This window comes from Apis dorsata, unplaced genomic scaffold (assembly GCF_000469605.1).
Source record: "Apis dorsata unplaced genomic scaffold, Apis dorsata 1.3 scaffold_883, whole genome shotgun sequence".
Classification (NCBI taxonomy): Eukaryota; Metazoa; Arthropoda; class Insecta; order Hymenoptera; family Apidae; genus Apis; species Apis dorsata.
This window is the reverse complement of record NW_006263999.1, coordinates 64,998-83,616: the sequence shown is the minus strand read 5'-3', so window position 1 is coordinate 83,616 and position 18,619 is coordinate 64,998. Positions and strand designations below refer to the sequence as shown.

Below are 18,619 nucleotides of genomic sequence, written 5' to 3'. Positions count from 1 at the left end.
TATATTTATATATTTATATATAATAGGATATATAAGGATATATATATATACTATATTTACTATATATACTGAGGTGTTTGAACAAAGCAAAATTTAAAAAATTTTTAAAAATTAAATAATTAAAACGAACAAAAAAATTAATGTAAAAATATCGGTTCAAATTTATTTATTAAGTTATAAATTAATTTTGCACTAAAGAAAATAAGCCAAAGATAAAATATGACAGACATAAAGCCATTTCATCATTTTATCTAGTAAGTAAAAAAATCTCTTCATTTAGTACAAAATTAAATTATTTATACCAAAAAATAAGTTTCAATAGATATTTTTGCATATCAATTTTTATATTTATTTTTATCTTTAGAATTATTTTATAAATTTTATATTAACTTTGTTTGGACATGTATAAGATAACTCTATGAAATACTTAAATAAATATTATTATATTTGAATTAAAAAGAAATATAATTAAATAAAAATGTTGAAATATATTTAAAAACATGTGATAAAATGTAATAAATTTAAATTACTAGTAAATGTATACGTATATATATAACATATATACATATAACATATACAATTAATGAATAAAACAATTCTTATATAAGATTTAGGAAATTCTTAAATTTATTATTCTAAATTTGCAGACAACTTTTAATCAAATATTTCATATCTTTTTTTTTAACATTATGAAGAAAAAATTTGATATTCTTTTTTCAATTCTTTTTCTATAACTAAAACATTTTTTAATTTCCATTTCATAATACAAGAAAAATATTTCATTTCTCAAATTACTCGTTATCTGTTAATGTTATCAGCAATTATTAAAAGTATATAAGAAAATGTATATTATTAATAATATTATATGTATATTGCCATTAAATTAAATTCAATTCTTCTTTATCACAACAAATATCATAATTTACGAAAAATTTGTTATATCGAAAATCAATAATAAATATAATTAATACGTAAAAACAATTAAAATATACTCTTTTAAAATGTTGTTAAAATCTACTTTTGAATTTCTTTCAGAAAGTTGAATATTTTTCTTAAGAAAATCTTAGATCATCATAAAATCATAAAATCTCTCTTAATAAAAAACTTTTATTAAACCTTACATATATATTCTTGAGCATAATTTTTAATTCATATTTCCGATTACTATATGTGACCATCTTTTTCACAGAAATACATCGTCTCACTTGCATGTGTTTCGTTCATTTATGGACACGTAAGTAAGTAAGTAGATGCTTCAACGTTAGACACGTTTCTCTGTAGTATAAAGAAGACCTTAAGAACATAGTTTATACACAATTTATGTTTACAATTTAATCAATATTGCAGAGAAATAACATTACATTGTGTGACACGATATTTTATTATGATGAATTTCACATTCGAAGTGAATATTCAAATGATAATTATTTTATTGTTACATAATATACGCCATAGAGAATATCGATAAGTAGATAATTTCTTTTAAAATGATAATTTTTATCATCTAATCTCAATCTAATCTCTCAAATTAATAAATTTATTTTATTTTAATAGGTTGTTATGTAATGCATATAAATTTTTAATCACGGATTAAAAATCATCTGATATATTAATCAACAATCATTGATATATTTTTTCAATTATTATTTTATTATTTATTATGAAATTAAGAAAAAAATAATAGAGTAAAAAGTTTTCTGATCATTTGTAAAAATAAGAATAATTAAAGATTAATAAAAAGTTATATTAAAAACTGTATCGCACATTTTTTCATTCTTTATTTTTTTGCGTCAATTAATAAAATTTTTTATTTTTTTTATAATATGAAAGTTTTTTTTGAATTTTGGAAAATTAATAATATTATTATTTAATTGAAATATCAAAATTAAATATCTAAATATCTAAAAATCTAAATATTTAATAAATTATCTAAATACGTATTGACTTCGAAAAATCTAATATCTAAACTAAAATTCATCTAATGTTAAAACGTAAATAATTTTAATATTTCAAACAATATATAATTAATAATAATTAAAAATTACAAAATATAGGAAAAATTTAATTTTAAGTTTCATAATAAATAAAAAAGCATTGAAAAATTCGTGTTAACATATGCTTTTAAAATACAATCATATATATATATATATATTTCGAACAATTTTTATTTACCATGTGCACTTAATTATATTTATATTATATTTCTTAGAATTAATTTAATTGGTCTTCATATATATATAATAAATTTAAATAAAATAATTTTTAAATTAATAAAATACATAATAAATTTCAAGAATAAATTCATATCTAAATAATATATTCTATATATTAAATACATATACATATGTATATACTGTGTTATAATATAGAAATATTCAAATAAATATATTTATGAGTAATTAAATACGACATACTAGTTCAGATCATACATGATCAGATTTTTCGATTTCAATAATCAAAAAAAAAATTATTTATATGTTACAAAAATTGTTATTAAAATTTTTAATTATAATACTTTATATTTTTATTATTTTTTTATTTGATTTATTTGATTATTTAAAGTTACATATATATATATAAAGTATATAAAATTAAATATTTTACTTTTCAAAAAAAAAATGAAATATTTACAATATATAGTTACATTATTTTATATCGACATATATTATACATAATATTCACATGTTTATAAAAGGATCTTTTCTTAATTATTTTTGGAGGATTGATTGATATGGAAAAAAACCATATCATTTTTTAATTATAAATTGAAGTGAAAGGAAAATAAAGAGAATCCATATTGTCTCCATCAGATCTCAGTTTATCTCTATCTTATATCTTCATTTAACATAAATTTAATAAATAAGTTTTGATCATTATTTTTGTATATTAATTTTTATGTTTGTTTTCGCTTCTAGAATCCTTTATATTAGCGAATATATTAACATCTAATTTTTACTTCGCTAGAATTATATTAGTTGAAAAAAATTTATATTTTTTAAAAATTATAAGATATTATTTAAGAATTCATTAAAATTATCAGATTATTGCTTTAATATATTATACTTCCAAAATAAATCTTGAAGCTAATCTTGGCGCAATTAAAAAATATTTTCTTAGTTTTTTGAAAAAAGCTGTATAATTATGATTGCTTTATATTAAAAAATAAAAAACTTAAAAAAAAAAAGATTTATTGATGAATAAATTTATTGAAAAAAAATTTATTGATGAATACATGAATGAAAATTGCCTCTTAGATATTAATTTTTTTAAAAAATATAAATATCAATTATATTTTTTGCTTAGAAAAATATTTATTAATAAAAGAGAAATCATTTTCAAGAACAAGAAAGAAAAAAATGAGAATGAAAGAGTTCTTGATCATTTATAGAAATTCTATAAACGTGAAAGATTGATAAAACAGTAGAATTGAATTTTCGAATTTTAAGATATTTTTACAAAGAATCTCGAAGAAATTAAGATTCTAAATGCGATATTATTCAGTATAAAATCGATATCGTTTTATTAAACAAACGTCACAATAGTCGCAAAAAATTGAACGAACTATCAAAGAACTATCATCTTTCACCGATCGTGCTTGTAAAAAAGAATATAAAATTTTGTATCGATTGTCATTAATTGAACATAAAAAAATTGAAATTGAAAATAAAAAAAAAATTCCTTCTTTGCCCTTAGAATAAATATATCCTTTTCCATTTAATTTTTTATTATCGATTTGAACACAAAGCAGCTATTTGCAGATTTCAATAAATGGAAAAGATAAAGAGAAAACTTTTGCAAAATAGAATTAGTATGAAATAATACCATTTAATTTCTGTAACATTTTTATCATATTTAAACATCATGGTTTATCTAGACGACGTAATAATTTTTGAAAAGATAATAATAAACATAATATAATAATAATGAATAATAATGAATATATAATAATGAATAATAATGAAAGGAATAATATGAAAAAATAATAATAATGAACAAAATGAAAGAAATAATGAATTTTGAAAAAGTATTCTTCTGTATTTAGATAAATCTATTTATAAACCTGCAAAATGCAGTTTCTTTAAAGAAATCGAGTGTTTACATATTGTTGCAGAAATCGGAATAAAAATAAATCCGGACGAAATCAAAGTAATCCAAGAATGATCAATTCCAAAAAATATATCTTACTTGAGAAATTTTCTGTTACTTATTATAAAAAATTTATCAAAGATTTATATATTTTCATTAAATTATTACTAATGTGACTATCATTAATATTTGACATGTAAAATATTATTATGTATTATATTTCTTTATAGTATTAATATTAATTTATTAGATTTCGATATTAATAAAATAAATAATATTATAATTAATAAGAAGATAAATTTAATATGTATTAAATATACATTTTGATTAATGATTAATAATAAACTAAATAGAATAGAATAAACTAATAAAAAATTAAATTTTAACTAAAATCGTACCATTTAAAATATTTTATATCATTCATACTTTAAAATTATAAAATTTTGCATTAATTTTCGTATTTTAAAATATGGATTGAAATTATATTGTTAGATAATAATCAATTAAAAGAAATTAGTTAAAAATTACATTAAATTATTACCTGATTTTTTAAAATATTTCTTATTTATATTATATAAAATTTCAAAAATAATATACTGAAATTTAAATTAATTAAAAGAAATATTAGAATATAGAATTTTCGTATTTCTTTGTGATTATTATTACATATAATATTTCAAAAAGAATAAGATAATAATAAGATAATAAGATAATAACATAATAATAATATTTTCAAATAAAATATATTTATATAAATTATATAAATTTTTTAATCCATTAAACTTCATTGAATTATATTTCTATTTTTCTTTTCGAATTTATTTAAATCCTTTCAATTCTTTGGTAATTAAGTTCTAAAATTTTTTTTACTATATAAATCCAAATATTCTTATCTTTCTGAATAAAATAGCACGATTTAGATTTTTATATTTTAACTCCATTACAATTACAATTGTAAAAATAATTTTTATTATTTAATTATATATTTGCATTTTTTAATATCATTAATAATTCTGAATATTTTTGTAAATTTTTATATTTTCTAACTTTTAAAATATTTTCATTTTATAAATATCGTTTTATTTTAACCTTTTTTTTTTTTGATATCATTGTACATAAGATAGATATTTACAATAATATATATATATATAAATATGAATTTCATATTTCAATAATAGAAAAAATATTGAATAGATTATAGAAAGATATATTCTTTTGTTACATCTTTATTTATTTTGATAATATATAGATAGAAAAGTATTTGAATAGTAGAATGGATTGAGTAATATAATAATAATAGATATATATAAAGATAATAGATATAGTAGTAATAGATATTAGATAAATATTGTAGATATAATAATTAATAGATATATTAATTTAGTAGTTTTCACTATTACTAAAATTTTCAGATAATAAAAAATACTTATGGATAAATCTTTCAATATTGAAAATTTCACTGAATAAAGAAAAATTATAATATTATGCATACAACACGAATAGAGAATAATAGCATATAAATATAATAAATAAATATAATAAATATGTTACTCAATTTGTAATCATTAATATGCAAATCAAATGTATATAAGCTTGGATGATATAAATTGTTACGCAATAGTGCATGCAACACAGAAATTAAATTATTCAAAATTGTAAAAATAATAATCTAAATAATTCTGTCAAAAATATATATTTTATATATTCATAAAATATATAATTATATCTTTTCAAATTTTTAATAAATCTTCGAACGCAAAATAAACTTTTTGCACATAAATTTTCATTTTCTTATCTTCAAGAACAAATTTAAAAATTTATTAAATATATTTATTGACATAGTATTATATTAAATATATGAATTTTTTAATGATATTTTAAATCAATAATAAAAAAAATAATAAATAATAAATAATAATAAATCAATGATAACAAAAATAATTTATAAAGTTGAATTATTTTCGAGTATAAATTAGATATTATAATAATATAATAGATAAATAATTAATATAGAATAGATAATTAATTATATATAATATATGGATAATTAATATAATATGGATAATTATATTATTAATTTTTTCTATTAATATTGTTGTTTTAAAAATAATATAAATTTAACTTTTTATAAAAAAATATAATTATAAATAATTAATTACAAAAAATTTCAAATAAAAGTACTAATGATGCATTAAAAATGAAAAAAATGAAAACTTTGTTCTGTTATTAAGTTCCACAAAAAAAAAATTAACCAATTGTTTATCATGTAGCTAATATAAATAATCAAATAAAAATCAGCAAAAGCCAATAAACTAAATTTTGAACAAAATAATATTTAATTGAATATAACTATTATTATATGTTTTATGGTATTAAAATGAAGTAAATCAATGTTTATTATAGAACAAATAATTAATAATTAATAATTTGTAAATAAGTCGCATATAAATTTCAATAAATATAATAATATATATTTTATTAAATTTCTAAATTAGAAAATAAAAATTTATATTTATTATATTCCAAAAATAAATAATTCTTTCACTCTATTAAAATAAAATGCAATTTATATTATTTATCTTAATTTATATTGTTTGCTATATAATTTACAAGTAACATGTTACTTATATTAAGATAAAATTACTAATTATAATAATATCGAATAATAATTATTTTAATAACTTTATAAGAGGAAATGGAAATATTATATATGTTACAATGCATTTTATATTTTATAAATATAATATGAAAATATATATTTTATAAATATATGAACATGTATTTTATAAATTACATTAATATATTAATTACATCATAATTCAAACAATAATTAATTATTGCTTAAAGAAAAATATACTTAAAAATTAAAAATCGATATTTATTTGTTTAAAATTAAAAGGACCAAATGTAAATTGTTTCATAAATTTTTTATCAATCTCAAATAAGTGCATTAATAACAAAAATATTTATCACATTTTATTTTAATCAAAGGAGAATTTTTATTGCAGACCAACAAAATGGATCACAGATGTTCGAGGAAGTTGATGCTCGAAGCGCAGGAAAATGGCGAGGAGAGGCTGGCCTCTTATCAACTCCTCCAAACGGATATTTTCCGCAACAGAACATTGGTTCGGTTAAATTCGAAGTTCCAAAAGTACCTGTTATATTTGTACTTGGTTCGTATTCTATATAGAGTAAATATACAATATTTCTTAGGAAATTAAAAAGATAAAATTATATTATATTAATGTATATATTCAATATAAAAAAGAATACACATTTTTTTATAATATCTTAAATATTTAAAATTTTAATATGTTATATATATATATATATAACATATTATATATATATATCGATATATAAATATCATATCGATATTTTTCAAAAACTTTTTATTCAAAAAAATTTTATATTATATACACATATATTTTATAAATTACATAATAAGAATATAATAATTTTTATATATTATTTTTACATGATTTTAAATCTTTTTTTAGGTGGACCCGGTAGTGGAAAGGTGACACATTGTGATAATTTAATGCAAGAGAAAAAGGGCATAACACACATCAATATGATGGATCTTCTTCAACAGTATGCTTTAGGAAATGGTATATTTATATAAGTGCATGTACATTAATTATAAATTATTAAGTTACGAAGAAAAGAATGTTATTATTAAATAAATTAATAAATATTATGTAAAAATGTATATGATTAAAACTATTTAATGATAATTAAAATTACAATAGTTACAATACAATACAATAAGAAATAATTTATTACGTAAATTTCAATAATCTATTATAGAATATACTAATGATTTTTTTTAGAAATAAAAATTTTTAATATTTTTAATATAATTCTGTAAATTCTTATTTTCATTTATTGTATATCTCTTAATAATCAAAATGATTTTTTATTTAATTCAATTAAAACTTTAATCATTTTATATTAATAAATTTTAATCAATGTTCTATGATTATTCATATTAACATCTTATATTAATATTCTTATTTTTATTGTTATATTCTTTATTTTTACGACAGATATGCAAGATTTCGGACAACTTAGCAGTAAAACCGTCGCAGAAGTTCTTATGCTAGAAATAAAAATGTCTCCAGAGTCCAAAGTCTTTCTTGTTAGTGGTTATCCACGTAATATGCGCGATGTAGTCGAATATGCCGAGAAAGTAAGTTTCTTATATTTTAATATAAACAGTATCATATATTTTAATATTTATTTAATCTAACAATTAATTTTATCTTAATGTTCATTTTCTATTTAATAACATCAAAAATTATTACTTGAGATTAATATTAAAAATTAAGATTAAGATTAATAAATTATATATTTAATATTAAATAATTAAAAATTAGGAAAACTCATTTTAAAATATTATAATAAAAAAATATATGTGTGTACATGTACATTTATAAAAAATGTATATACTGGAATATCTTTAAAAAGTCGATTTTAGAATTAAAATAAAAAGAAAAATTAATATATAAAAATGTTAGCTAAAATTTAATTATTTATTAAATAATATATATATAAATATATATAATTATATATTACAAATAATTATAAATAATGAAAATTAGATAGAAATAAACAAAAATGAAATTGCTTTGATATATTTCATTTTATAAAAAATTGAAAATATTTTTCTATAGATCAAAATTGTCAATGGTGTAATTCTTGTATCCTGGAGACAAGAGATTCTTGAAAGACAAATCAATTTTGGAGCACAGCTCGGACAAGTAGTAATCGAACTTGCAAGGATGGAACTTTATAATTTTTATAGGAATGTTATGCCCGTCGCGGAATATTTCGATCAAAGTGGTATGTTATTAGAGGTAAGAAAAGATTTTTGAAATAATGACATTACTTTTATTATTACTGGATCAATTTTTAAAATTTATTGGTAAGGTAATATTGGTATAGGTAATATAAAGCCTTTAACATGACATTATTTGATTTCTTCTTTTTTTTTTAATAATTTTTTTTATTTTTTAATTATCGTTTTTATGTAATTCGTATAATATAAAAAAGAATATTGTCATATTTTTTCATAATTACAGGTAAATGGAGAAAGAAATCCAAATGAGGTTTATATGGATTTTCGTGAGGCAGTTTTCAAAATTTTAGGTTTATCAAGTGGTAAAGTACGAGATAAAAACATCCCTCAATTAGAAGCAGAAGTATGTTGCTATTTTTTAATAATAATAATTTATTTCTTATCAATTATCAAATAATTTCTTACAATCTTTTGATTTTCTTCTACCTAAATATAGAAAATTTATATTTATAGATAGATAGATTTCTATTTATTATATTAAATAATAAAAATAAAAATATTGAAAAAAATAAAATATTATATATGTAATTCATTCGTTTTAATTATCAATTAAAATTAGAATTTGAAATAAGACTTTAATAACTTCCTATCCATGTTCAAATTTCGTTGCAAATAATTTTGTATTATTTTTTCTTTAAATAATATAAAATATGATTTATGTGGAGAAATTTTTTATAAATTTTTACATTCAAAAATATTAGTATATTGAAAAATGTAACTTAGTAATTTGCAATGAATAACAAATTTACACTATTTTCTTTATACATATTTGACATCATATTATCCGTATCATTTATAGTGTTTTAAATAAATGCAACTAGAAAATGAAAAATAGTTATATTTTAATATATTCATTTCTCGTGAAGATCACATTTGAATTATTCAATGAATAACAATTAAATTTCAGGTAGAAGTTGAAAGAAGAAAAGAATCTATTCCAAAATCACTATCTTCTAAGAAGGAAATGGTATCACAAATAACGCAATTACCTATCACTGTGAATGCCAAACCTACGAAAACCGTAGATAAACCTAGAAAAGAATTACCTGCGTTCATCTGGGTTATAGGTAAATATAAAAAAATAGTTGAAATAATACTCTTTCTTTTTACTTATGATTTTAATAATTGCTAAAGAGAATATATTAGTTATTTACGTACTCACATAACTTTCTCATTTATTATAGAAAAATAAATTAGCAAAAAATTTCAAGATTCGTGAACTTTTCGAAATTTTTATTACATTTTGTATAAATATATTCGAAAATTAAATTTAAAAAATAAAATAAATAACAGAATATTATTTCATATTCATTTACATTATATTAACATCTTGTATAAAGAGCATCATTTCGATATATTCAAAGATATTCAAGTTAAATATTATAGACTACATAGAATTATATTGAAAATATAAAAAATTATCAAATTATCAAAATGCTCTTAAAAATTTAATAAAAAAAATGGAATCATTATATTAATACAAACAAAGATTGCTTCGAAGATGATGGAAGTTAAATTTAGATTAATTAACTAGTAAAATTTTTATAAATACGATCCAATAGTTTTTCTTTTGCAAAAGTTGGCTCAATTATTAAGATCATCCAATTAAATTTTTCTATTATACTATACTTTTAGTATTTTATTTTTCTTAGGTGGTCCAGGAAGCAATAAAGAAAATCTATGCACTCAAGCTGTTCGTAATATGCCAGGCTGGGTTCAAGTTAGTATTGGTGGTTTATTGAGAACAATGGCATCCTCCAATACCATTGTCAACGAAGCTATTGTTTCTGGAGAAATGGTATCACAAGACATCGTGATGCAAGTAGTAGAACAACAGATTATTTTAAATCGAGACACAGATGGTATAGTAATAGACGGTTATCCGAGAGATTTAAATCAAGTCCACGAATTCGAGGATAAGGTAATTTAAGATTAAACAAATCATATACATATAATGCATATATAACAATAATTATTGTTAATAGCTTATGTAATACTTTGCTTTTATAATTGTAACTCTTATATATATAACTCTAATATTAAACATTACGTGAATAAGCTTATTCAAAAATGTTATCAGTTTGACCAGCAACCACCGTTAGTGTTACTGGATTGTTCAAAACTGCAACTCGGCAGAGGAAGACTGGATGATAATGTATCTGCATTTAGAAAGAGATTAGAATTCTTCCGCGAGGTATCTTTGCCTATGTTAAAAGCTTTAGATAATGAGAATCGCTTAACGATTGTAAGTACAATTCAATTTATTTAAAATATTTTCCTTAGAACTTCTAAATTTTCCAGAATATGTATATATATACATATATTAATATATATTAATATATATTAATTATTAATATATTAATATATATTAATTTTTATATTTATTTTGATGTCTCTAAAATCGATTCTCTTATGATTATATTATCATATATAAAATTGAGAATTAAACATTTTTTTTCATTCTTATTATTAATGAATGTTCTTAATATTGTGAATATTATTGATGAAATTATTAGTGAATGAAACTATATAAAAAAAATATAAATAAATCCTAAATATCTTTTAAAAAATTATTATCTGATTATTAACTTACTGCAATATTTGAAATAATTTAATATCAATTATTATATATTTCATGTTTTACATATTAGTATTATATAAAATCAAAAGCGCTAAATAAATAGTTTTTTTTTAATATTAAAATAATTAGTATGTCTTTTATTTTAATTTAAGAAAAATATAAAATTGTACAGAAAAAGTAAAGAAGCAAGTAAAATTACAATCTAATCATTATTTAATATATTAAGTTAATTAAAATTAAATTGAAAAATTATCGACATCGTTTTTTGAAATCTAATTAAATATTTCTTTTTTTTTTTTTTTTACTTCAAAATTTGTTAAATTCAAAATTCTTTATTTGATAATGTATTATATATTCTATATATTAGATCACAATTTTTAATTCACATTATAAAAGTGCTAAATTATATTATATTGTCAACTATATCAATATTATCAATTATTACTAGAGATATGAATTTAAAACTGCAAAATTCTATAAAATTCAAAAAGTTTTATGTTTCAATCTCAAAACTTTTCGTTATTTTTATGATTTTCGAAATAAAATTTTCGAAATTCAAGTAAAGAATAATTCAAACTTTAAAAAGAAAAAGTTGTAACTTATTGTAGCAATATGAATTTACTTTTATTTAATTAATAAATCCAATTGAATTTTTATTTAAAAAATATTATTTTATTTATTTAAAAAATATTTTATATTATATTTTATATTATTTTAATTTTTATTTAAAAAATATATAAATATGAAAATAGAGGAAAAAATATAGAAAAAAACATAAAAATTTAAATTTTTGCGAACCAAAGATAATATATTACTCAATTTGAATTTAAAAAATTTCAGAAATTTCAAAGACATTAAAAGTTTATCAATATTAAAAGTTTTAATTCTTGATAAAATAATACTATTTCATAAGAAATGAAAGAAAAAAAATAAATAAACATTTTAGATTTCAAGAATTTTTTTCTGTTTCGAATTTTGAAAATTTCAAAAGTTTCCCAAAGTTTCGAATTCGAATTTTATAAATAAAAAATTTGTTTTTAATTTATTTGTAATTATTATTTAAAATATTATCTGAAAATAATTATATAAAATAATTATATGCTAAAAATAATTATAATAAAATAATATATAATAATATATAATATGTAATAATATAATTAAAATAAAAAAATAATTATATGTTTTAAATACAGATTGATGGCGATACCGATGTATCAAGTGTGCAACAAGAATTTGCAACTGCACTTTATCAATTAATGACACAAACATATCGCAAAAAAGAAAATGATCCACATGGTTCTGAGTCGCAGATACAAGATAATGAAAATAGTATAAAATCAAATTTACTAATTTCTAACAATAGGAATGAATCAATCATACCAAATGGTATTTCTAAACAAATAATTGATAGTAAATCAAATATGAAGAAACCAACCAACATTATAAAAAATATGAATGGGCATATATATGGTAAACAATATTCTCTATTTTCAATTTAAAATGTTCCTTATTAAATTATTATTTATTAAATAAATTATGAAAGAATAAATATAAAAATAGAAGATGAATAAAAATTTAAATAGTTAATATTAAATAATAATTTGAAGTGATATATTATATAGCATGTATCACATATATGATTCGAAAAGAATAGAGACATTTCAAAGATTTCAAAATCCATTTGTTTAAATTAAATTATATTTTTTTATACACTAATGAATATATTTTTTTATACTCCATTAAAAAATTAATTATTGGTTAAAATAAATACATATTTATTACACTTATATTACACTTATTTTACAATGAAACATTTTTTACATTTTTTATAAAAATCAATATTTAATAATATCCAATTTTTGCAATTATAATAAAATTATATATATTATATAATTATTAAAATTGGATATACTTAAATTAATTAATTGTTATTATAATTGCCATATTAAATAAGTATAATGATACAAATATTTTTGTGACTATTGTATATCTAAAAATGAATAAAGTTCAAAAGATATTTTGAATTATGTGAAATTTAATTGTATGAAAAATAAGAAAAACATGAGTATAAGAATTACTTACTACTTTACTATTTTATGCTTTTCTTGCAATTTTGCAAATTTAAAATTTTAAATAAAATCTCTAAATTAATAATTCTTTGCTATAAATGACTAAATAATTTTATATAGAAAAAGAATAAAATGAATAGATTAATGATTAATAATTATTAAAAAATATCTATAATTCCATTCAAAAAAACAAAAATAATATTCATATATCCATCTAAAAAAAAAATCATCTAAATTATATATTTTTCGAAACGAAATAAATTCTATTTGAAATATTTTTTTAAATTATTGATTCTGCGTTATTAAACTGTGTTCACAATTTTCATAAATTTTAAAAATAAATTAACATCATTTAGAAAAATATAAAAATAATATTTTTGTTATAAACTTAAATTATAGAAAGTTTTTTAAATAAGAATCTTTTTAAAGAATTAAATAAAATCAAGTGTTAATCATGTTGCATCAAATTAAATGGTATAAAAAAAAAATTGAAAATGTTTAAGTAGAATAAAAATATTTAATTGATTATTTACGATACAAATTTCTGTTTACAGGGGCACCACGAATTACAAATAGATTAAAGAATAGTATGAGACATGCTCAAAGAAATGGTGTTGAATATGTGCAAAATGGTATCGCGAATGGCGCTGCACACATGCTACAAAATGGCGTAACACATTTGGCCAATGGAATTGTGCCGAGCAATAACAAGATTGCACCGGCAATTCAAAATTATTTACCAAATAATATAACAGATGCTGTGAGAAAAATGTACAATGAGGTCGAAGGTTATCAACAAAATTTACACATGTAAAACTGTAAAAATCATCGTTCAAATGAAAAGAAAAAAAAATATTTTTAATATCGTCCTATCTTTTTATAAATTAAATCGATCATATAAATATTCACGAAATTAAATTAATTCGAGGTTCCTATCTAATGAAACATGTAGTATAATATTATATAGTATACTTACTCATATACAACATATTATATTATACAGAATGTATTTGACATTTCCTGATAATCTGTTAAAGTGTAATCGAAAAAAAATAAGAAAACAGTATTGTATAAAATTTTCTTTTTTGATTTTTTTTTTGATATCTTTATAATATTTTATTGTATAAAATTTTTTTTATTGTATAAAAAAAATTAAAGATAAGTTATAGAATTTTAAAATGGAAAAAAGATTTTAGTGTTGAAAGTAAATTTTAGAAAGAATATATCTAAATTATTACGAAAGTTAACATGTATATTTTTTATACATGATGTAAAGTTCTTTTAAAATTGTCTATAATATTTAAAAATTTAATATTTTTCCATTTAATTTTTATTATCATAACAAAAATTAGACAATAAATTAATTAGTAAATAAAGATATTTATTATCCTCATTTTTCATTTATTTAATATTCATCTTTGCTTAATCTATCTATATTGAATTATGTATCTTGTATTAATTATGTTGAAAAATATATTTCTATATTTCTATAAAATTTCCATAGAATTTTATTTCTATAGAATTAAAAAATGAAAAAAATATATAATCAAATTGTACTTAAATTTGAAATAAAAATTAGACCATAAAGGATGCATGTGTGGATGCAAATATTTTCATAACTTAAAAAAAATATATCTACATAATTAATTTTTTATAATACTAAATATAATATGTATGAAATTATTTTATGAAAAATAATAATGAAAAATTCAATTTGCTAATTAAGTACAACCATATTATTATGTTATTTCAACATAAAAAATATAATGAGTATACAGATAAATCGTTTCATATTTTCAATAAAAAATTAATATTCCAATATTTATCACTGAATTTCTATTTTGTATGAAAAAATTATTAAATTAAATAACGTATTATTTATAACATGAAAATATAAATTGATCGTTCCATTATATATAAAAAATAATATAAAATTATTTTTAAATTTTATTAGTAAATTATATACAAAAATATGTAAAATTATTTTTAAATTTTATTACTAAATTATATACAAAATTTGTATAATATGATATGATTATATAATGATGATTATTTAATTATTTTATATAATATTAATTAAATATATAAATATTAAATAATATTTATTTAAACAAAGAATATTATATTATCCTAATATTCAGAATAACAGAAATTTTATAAAAAAGAAATAAATATTTTTTCTATGAAAATATTAAATTATATAGTTTAATATTTAATATTTTGTTTAATAATTTTATTTAAATATTTTGATATAAAATAAAATAATTTTTGCATTTTTTTCTAATAATTTTATTAATTATTTCTCCTAATTAGTCTATATATCATTTGCAATCTATAATTATTGTTTTATTGTAAACAACGAGATTTAAATTATTATTAATTACTGTAAACATTTTCATATACAATTGAATTTTCAAAAAAGATAGATTTTAATATTATTATTTTTTTGTAAATAAACGTATAAAAAACATATGAATGTTAAATATGTTTTTTAATTGAAATCATATATATATTAAAACATTCAATGCAATTTGTCATTCCCTATAAAAAAATATTAACTTATTTATATCTAAAAATCATTAGTTTATATTATATTTTATTTTATTTAGAATATATTTTAATTTTAATTTTACTATGAAATCAAATTCTCTTATAATTAATTTCGTTTATCACTCGTTTATCACTATTAGCATTCAACTGTATATGAAACATTTTTTACTACAAATAATAATATGATATAAACATATAAATTAAAATTAAATCACATAAATGAATCATCTTTATGTCTTTATATTTTTAATTAATATATTCATAGGATAATATATTTTAAAGATCAATATATTCTAGAAGTTAAAACAAACATAAAAATATAAGAAAATATATAGACTTATTAAATAGACTTAATAAATAGACTTATTTATTAAATTGTAAGCAATTTAAAATTGAGATAAACGAAGCGCGATGGAGATAGAGCAGGAGATAGAATAGATAATTCTATTTCTGTCATATTGCCATTTTGTTCTATCTCTATCTCGTTCGCTCTTAATTTATAATTGTATAAAATTTTTAAATAATACTTCAATTATTTTTATATACCAATTTTTATATTTGTTTTGAATAGATCCTTCAAAAGTGTTTCACAAATATTATTAACACTTTGTATACATTCATGAATTTTACTTAACATTTTTTAATTACTTTCAATATTCATGATTTATAAAGGAAATTCGAAAACAATCTGTATAATTATTTACATTAATTATTCACATCGTGCCTTAAAACGATTACGACTTAAATAGATTTAAATAAATTTAAATAGATGTAAAAGAATTTAAAAATAAAACCAAACACAAAATTATATTTGCAGATATACTTACATACATAGAATAAGATATTTGGTATAAAAAAAAACTTTGAACAAATATTGAAATATTAAGATTTCAAGACTAAATAATAATACGATACGTTTAAATGAAATACGTATTTATTTTTTTTTTATTTCCTTTCCTTCTCTTTTCTTTTTCCTTCTTCTTTTTTATTTAAATATTATAATACAAACAACAAATGGCTCATTGAATCAATTAAATTGAATTAATTTCTATAAATTGGATGAATCAAAATTAATTACAATAAAATGTTGATTATTCAAACAATTGGATTTGGAAAACAAATAAACAATTTGAATAAACAATTTTTCAGATAATTGATCAAGAAAAATCAAATTTATGAATAAAACAATTATCAATCATAAAATTAAAAATTTTAAATATATTTAAAGAAAATTTTTAAATATTCATATAGATATTCATTCAAGAAAATATATTATAAAAAATTAATTGTTTGTTCCAAAATCCTTATTATCCCTATTATTTTTTTCTTATTTTCTTTTTTTTCTTTTTTTCTTCCATCAAAACATTAATGTAAACATTAATATAAAAATATAAAAATTATTAGATAATTTAAATATAAATATATATATAATTTTTTCTATATTCAGATAACTGAAATTCAAATAATTTTAGCATTTTACTATAAATGAAATAATGAATGATTAAAATAAATAAAAAAAATTAAATTCAAGTTATTTTTTTTCTTTTTTCTCTTTTAAACAAACGTCATATAAAAAAAAACTTTTAATTTCATTTATTTTGCAAAAATAATATTATCTAGATTACATCACCCAAAATTACATCAGTGTTTCTTGATATATATACCCTCATAGAGGGAGCAATCTAAATATTGAATGAATAATTAAAAATATTTAAAGTTAAATATTTTCCTTAAAGATAATTATATTTATTTTGAAATATAAGAAAAAAATGAAAATTTTTACTTTATTGATTTTCTTTATGCTTTATTAGAAAAGATAAAAATCTAATTCTAAATTCTTACAAAGTATATAGAATTTTTTAAATATATTTTAAAATTAAAAAACGTAGAATTATAATACAATTAATATATCTTGAACTTGTCTGAAACAAAATATACTAAAATATGTTTTAATTAAGAGAGCAGAATATCTAATTTATATTTTTTTTAAAATATGTATAATTATTATCTTAAATGAAATAAAAATTTTTGAAACGTTGAAAAAAGACACGAATAAAAAAAATTGGAACATATTACTTTAAATAATATTTATTTTATAATAAGTATAATGAAATATAAATAATTTAAATTTAATTTAAAAAAATTTATCTAATTTATTCCAATTTATTTCCAATAAAATAATAAATATTGTTTTCTTTTGATTTAGTTTAAACAAATTTGGAAATTTATTTTCATGTTTAATATATAAATAAAAGTAATTCTTTAAGATTGTTGTGTACTTATTTATTTATGCTTTGTTCTTCAGCATTGATAATAAAATTCATTTTGCTTTAACATATATATTTAATAACTTTAAAAATTTTCCAAATGAATATCTTTCAAATAATAAAATCAATAATTATTTCCTAATTAATTTAATTACTTTTATATATATTTTATATGTGTTTTCTTTCTAAATCTAAATCATTT

At 17.5% G+C, this 18,619-nt stretch overlaps 1 protein-coding gene across 1 annotated transcript in view; it reads left to right on the top strand.

Moving 5' to 3' along the window:
* LOC102672421 (adenylate kinase isoenzyme 5) overlaps positions 1–14,525 on the top strand; it is a 21,172-nt gene extending 6,647 nt beyond the window's left edge. Inside the window, exons 2-11 of the mRNA XM_006623328.2 lie at positions 7,095–7,262; positions 7,590–7,700; positions 8,139–8,281; positions 8,766–8,948; positions 9,174–9,293; positions 9,858–10,017; positions 10,603–10,871; positions 11,031–11,195; positions 12,725–13,001; positions 14,155–14,525. Coding sequence (XP_006623391.1) covers positions 7,095–7,262; positions 7,590–7,700; positions 8,139–8,281; positions 8,766–8,948; positions 9,174–9,293; positions 9,858–10,017; positions 10,603–10,871; positions 11,031–11,195; positions 12,725–13,001; positions 14,155–14,414 — 1,856 coding nt within the window. The 3' untranslated portion in view covers positions 14,415–14,525. The remainder of the gene's footprint in view (positions 1–7,094; positions 7,263–7,589; positions 7,701–8,138; positions 8,282–8,765; positions 8,949–9,173; positions 9,294–9,857; positions 10,018–10,602; positions 10,872–11,030; positions 11,196–12,724; positions 13,002–14,154) is intronic.
* The last annotated feature ends 4,094 nt before the right edge of the window (positions 14,526–18,619 follow it).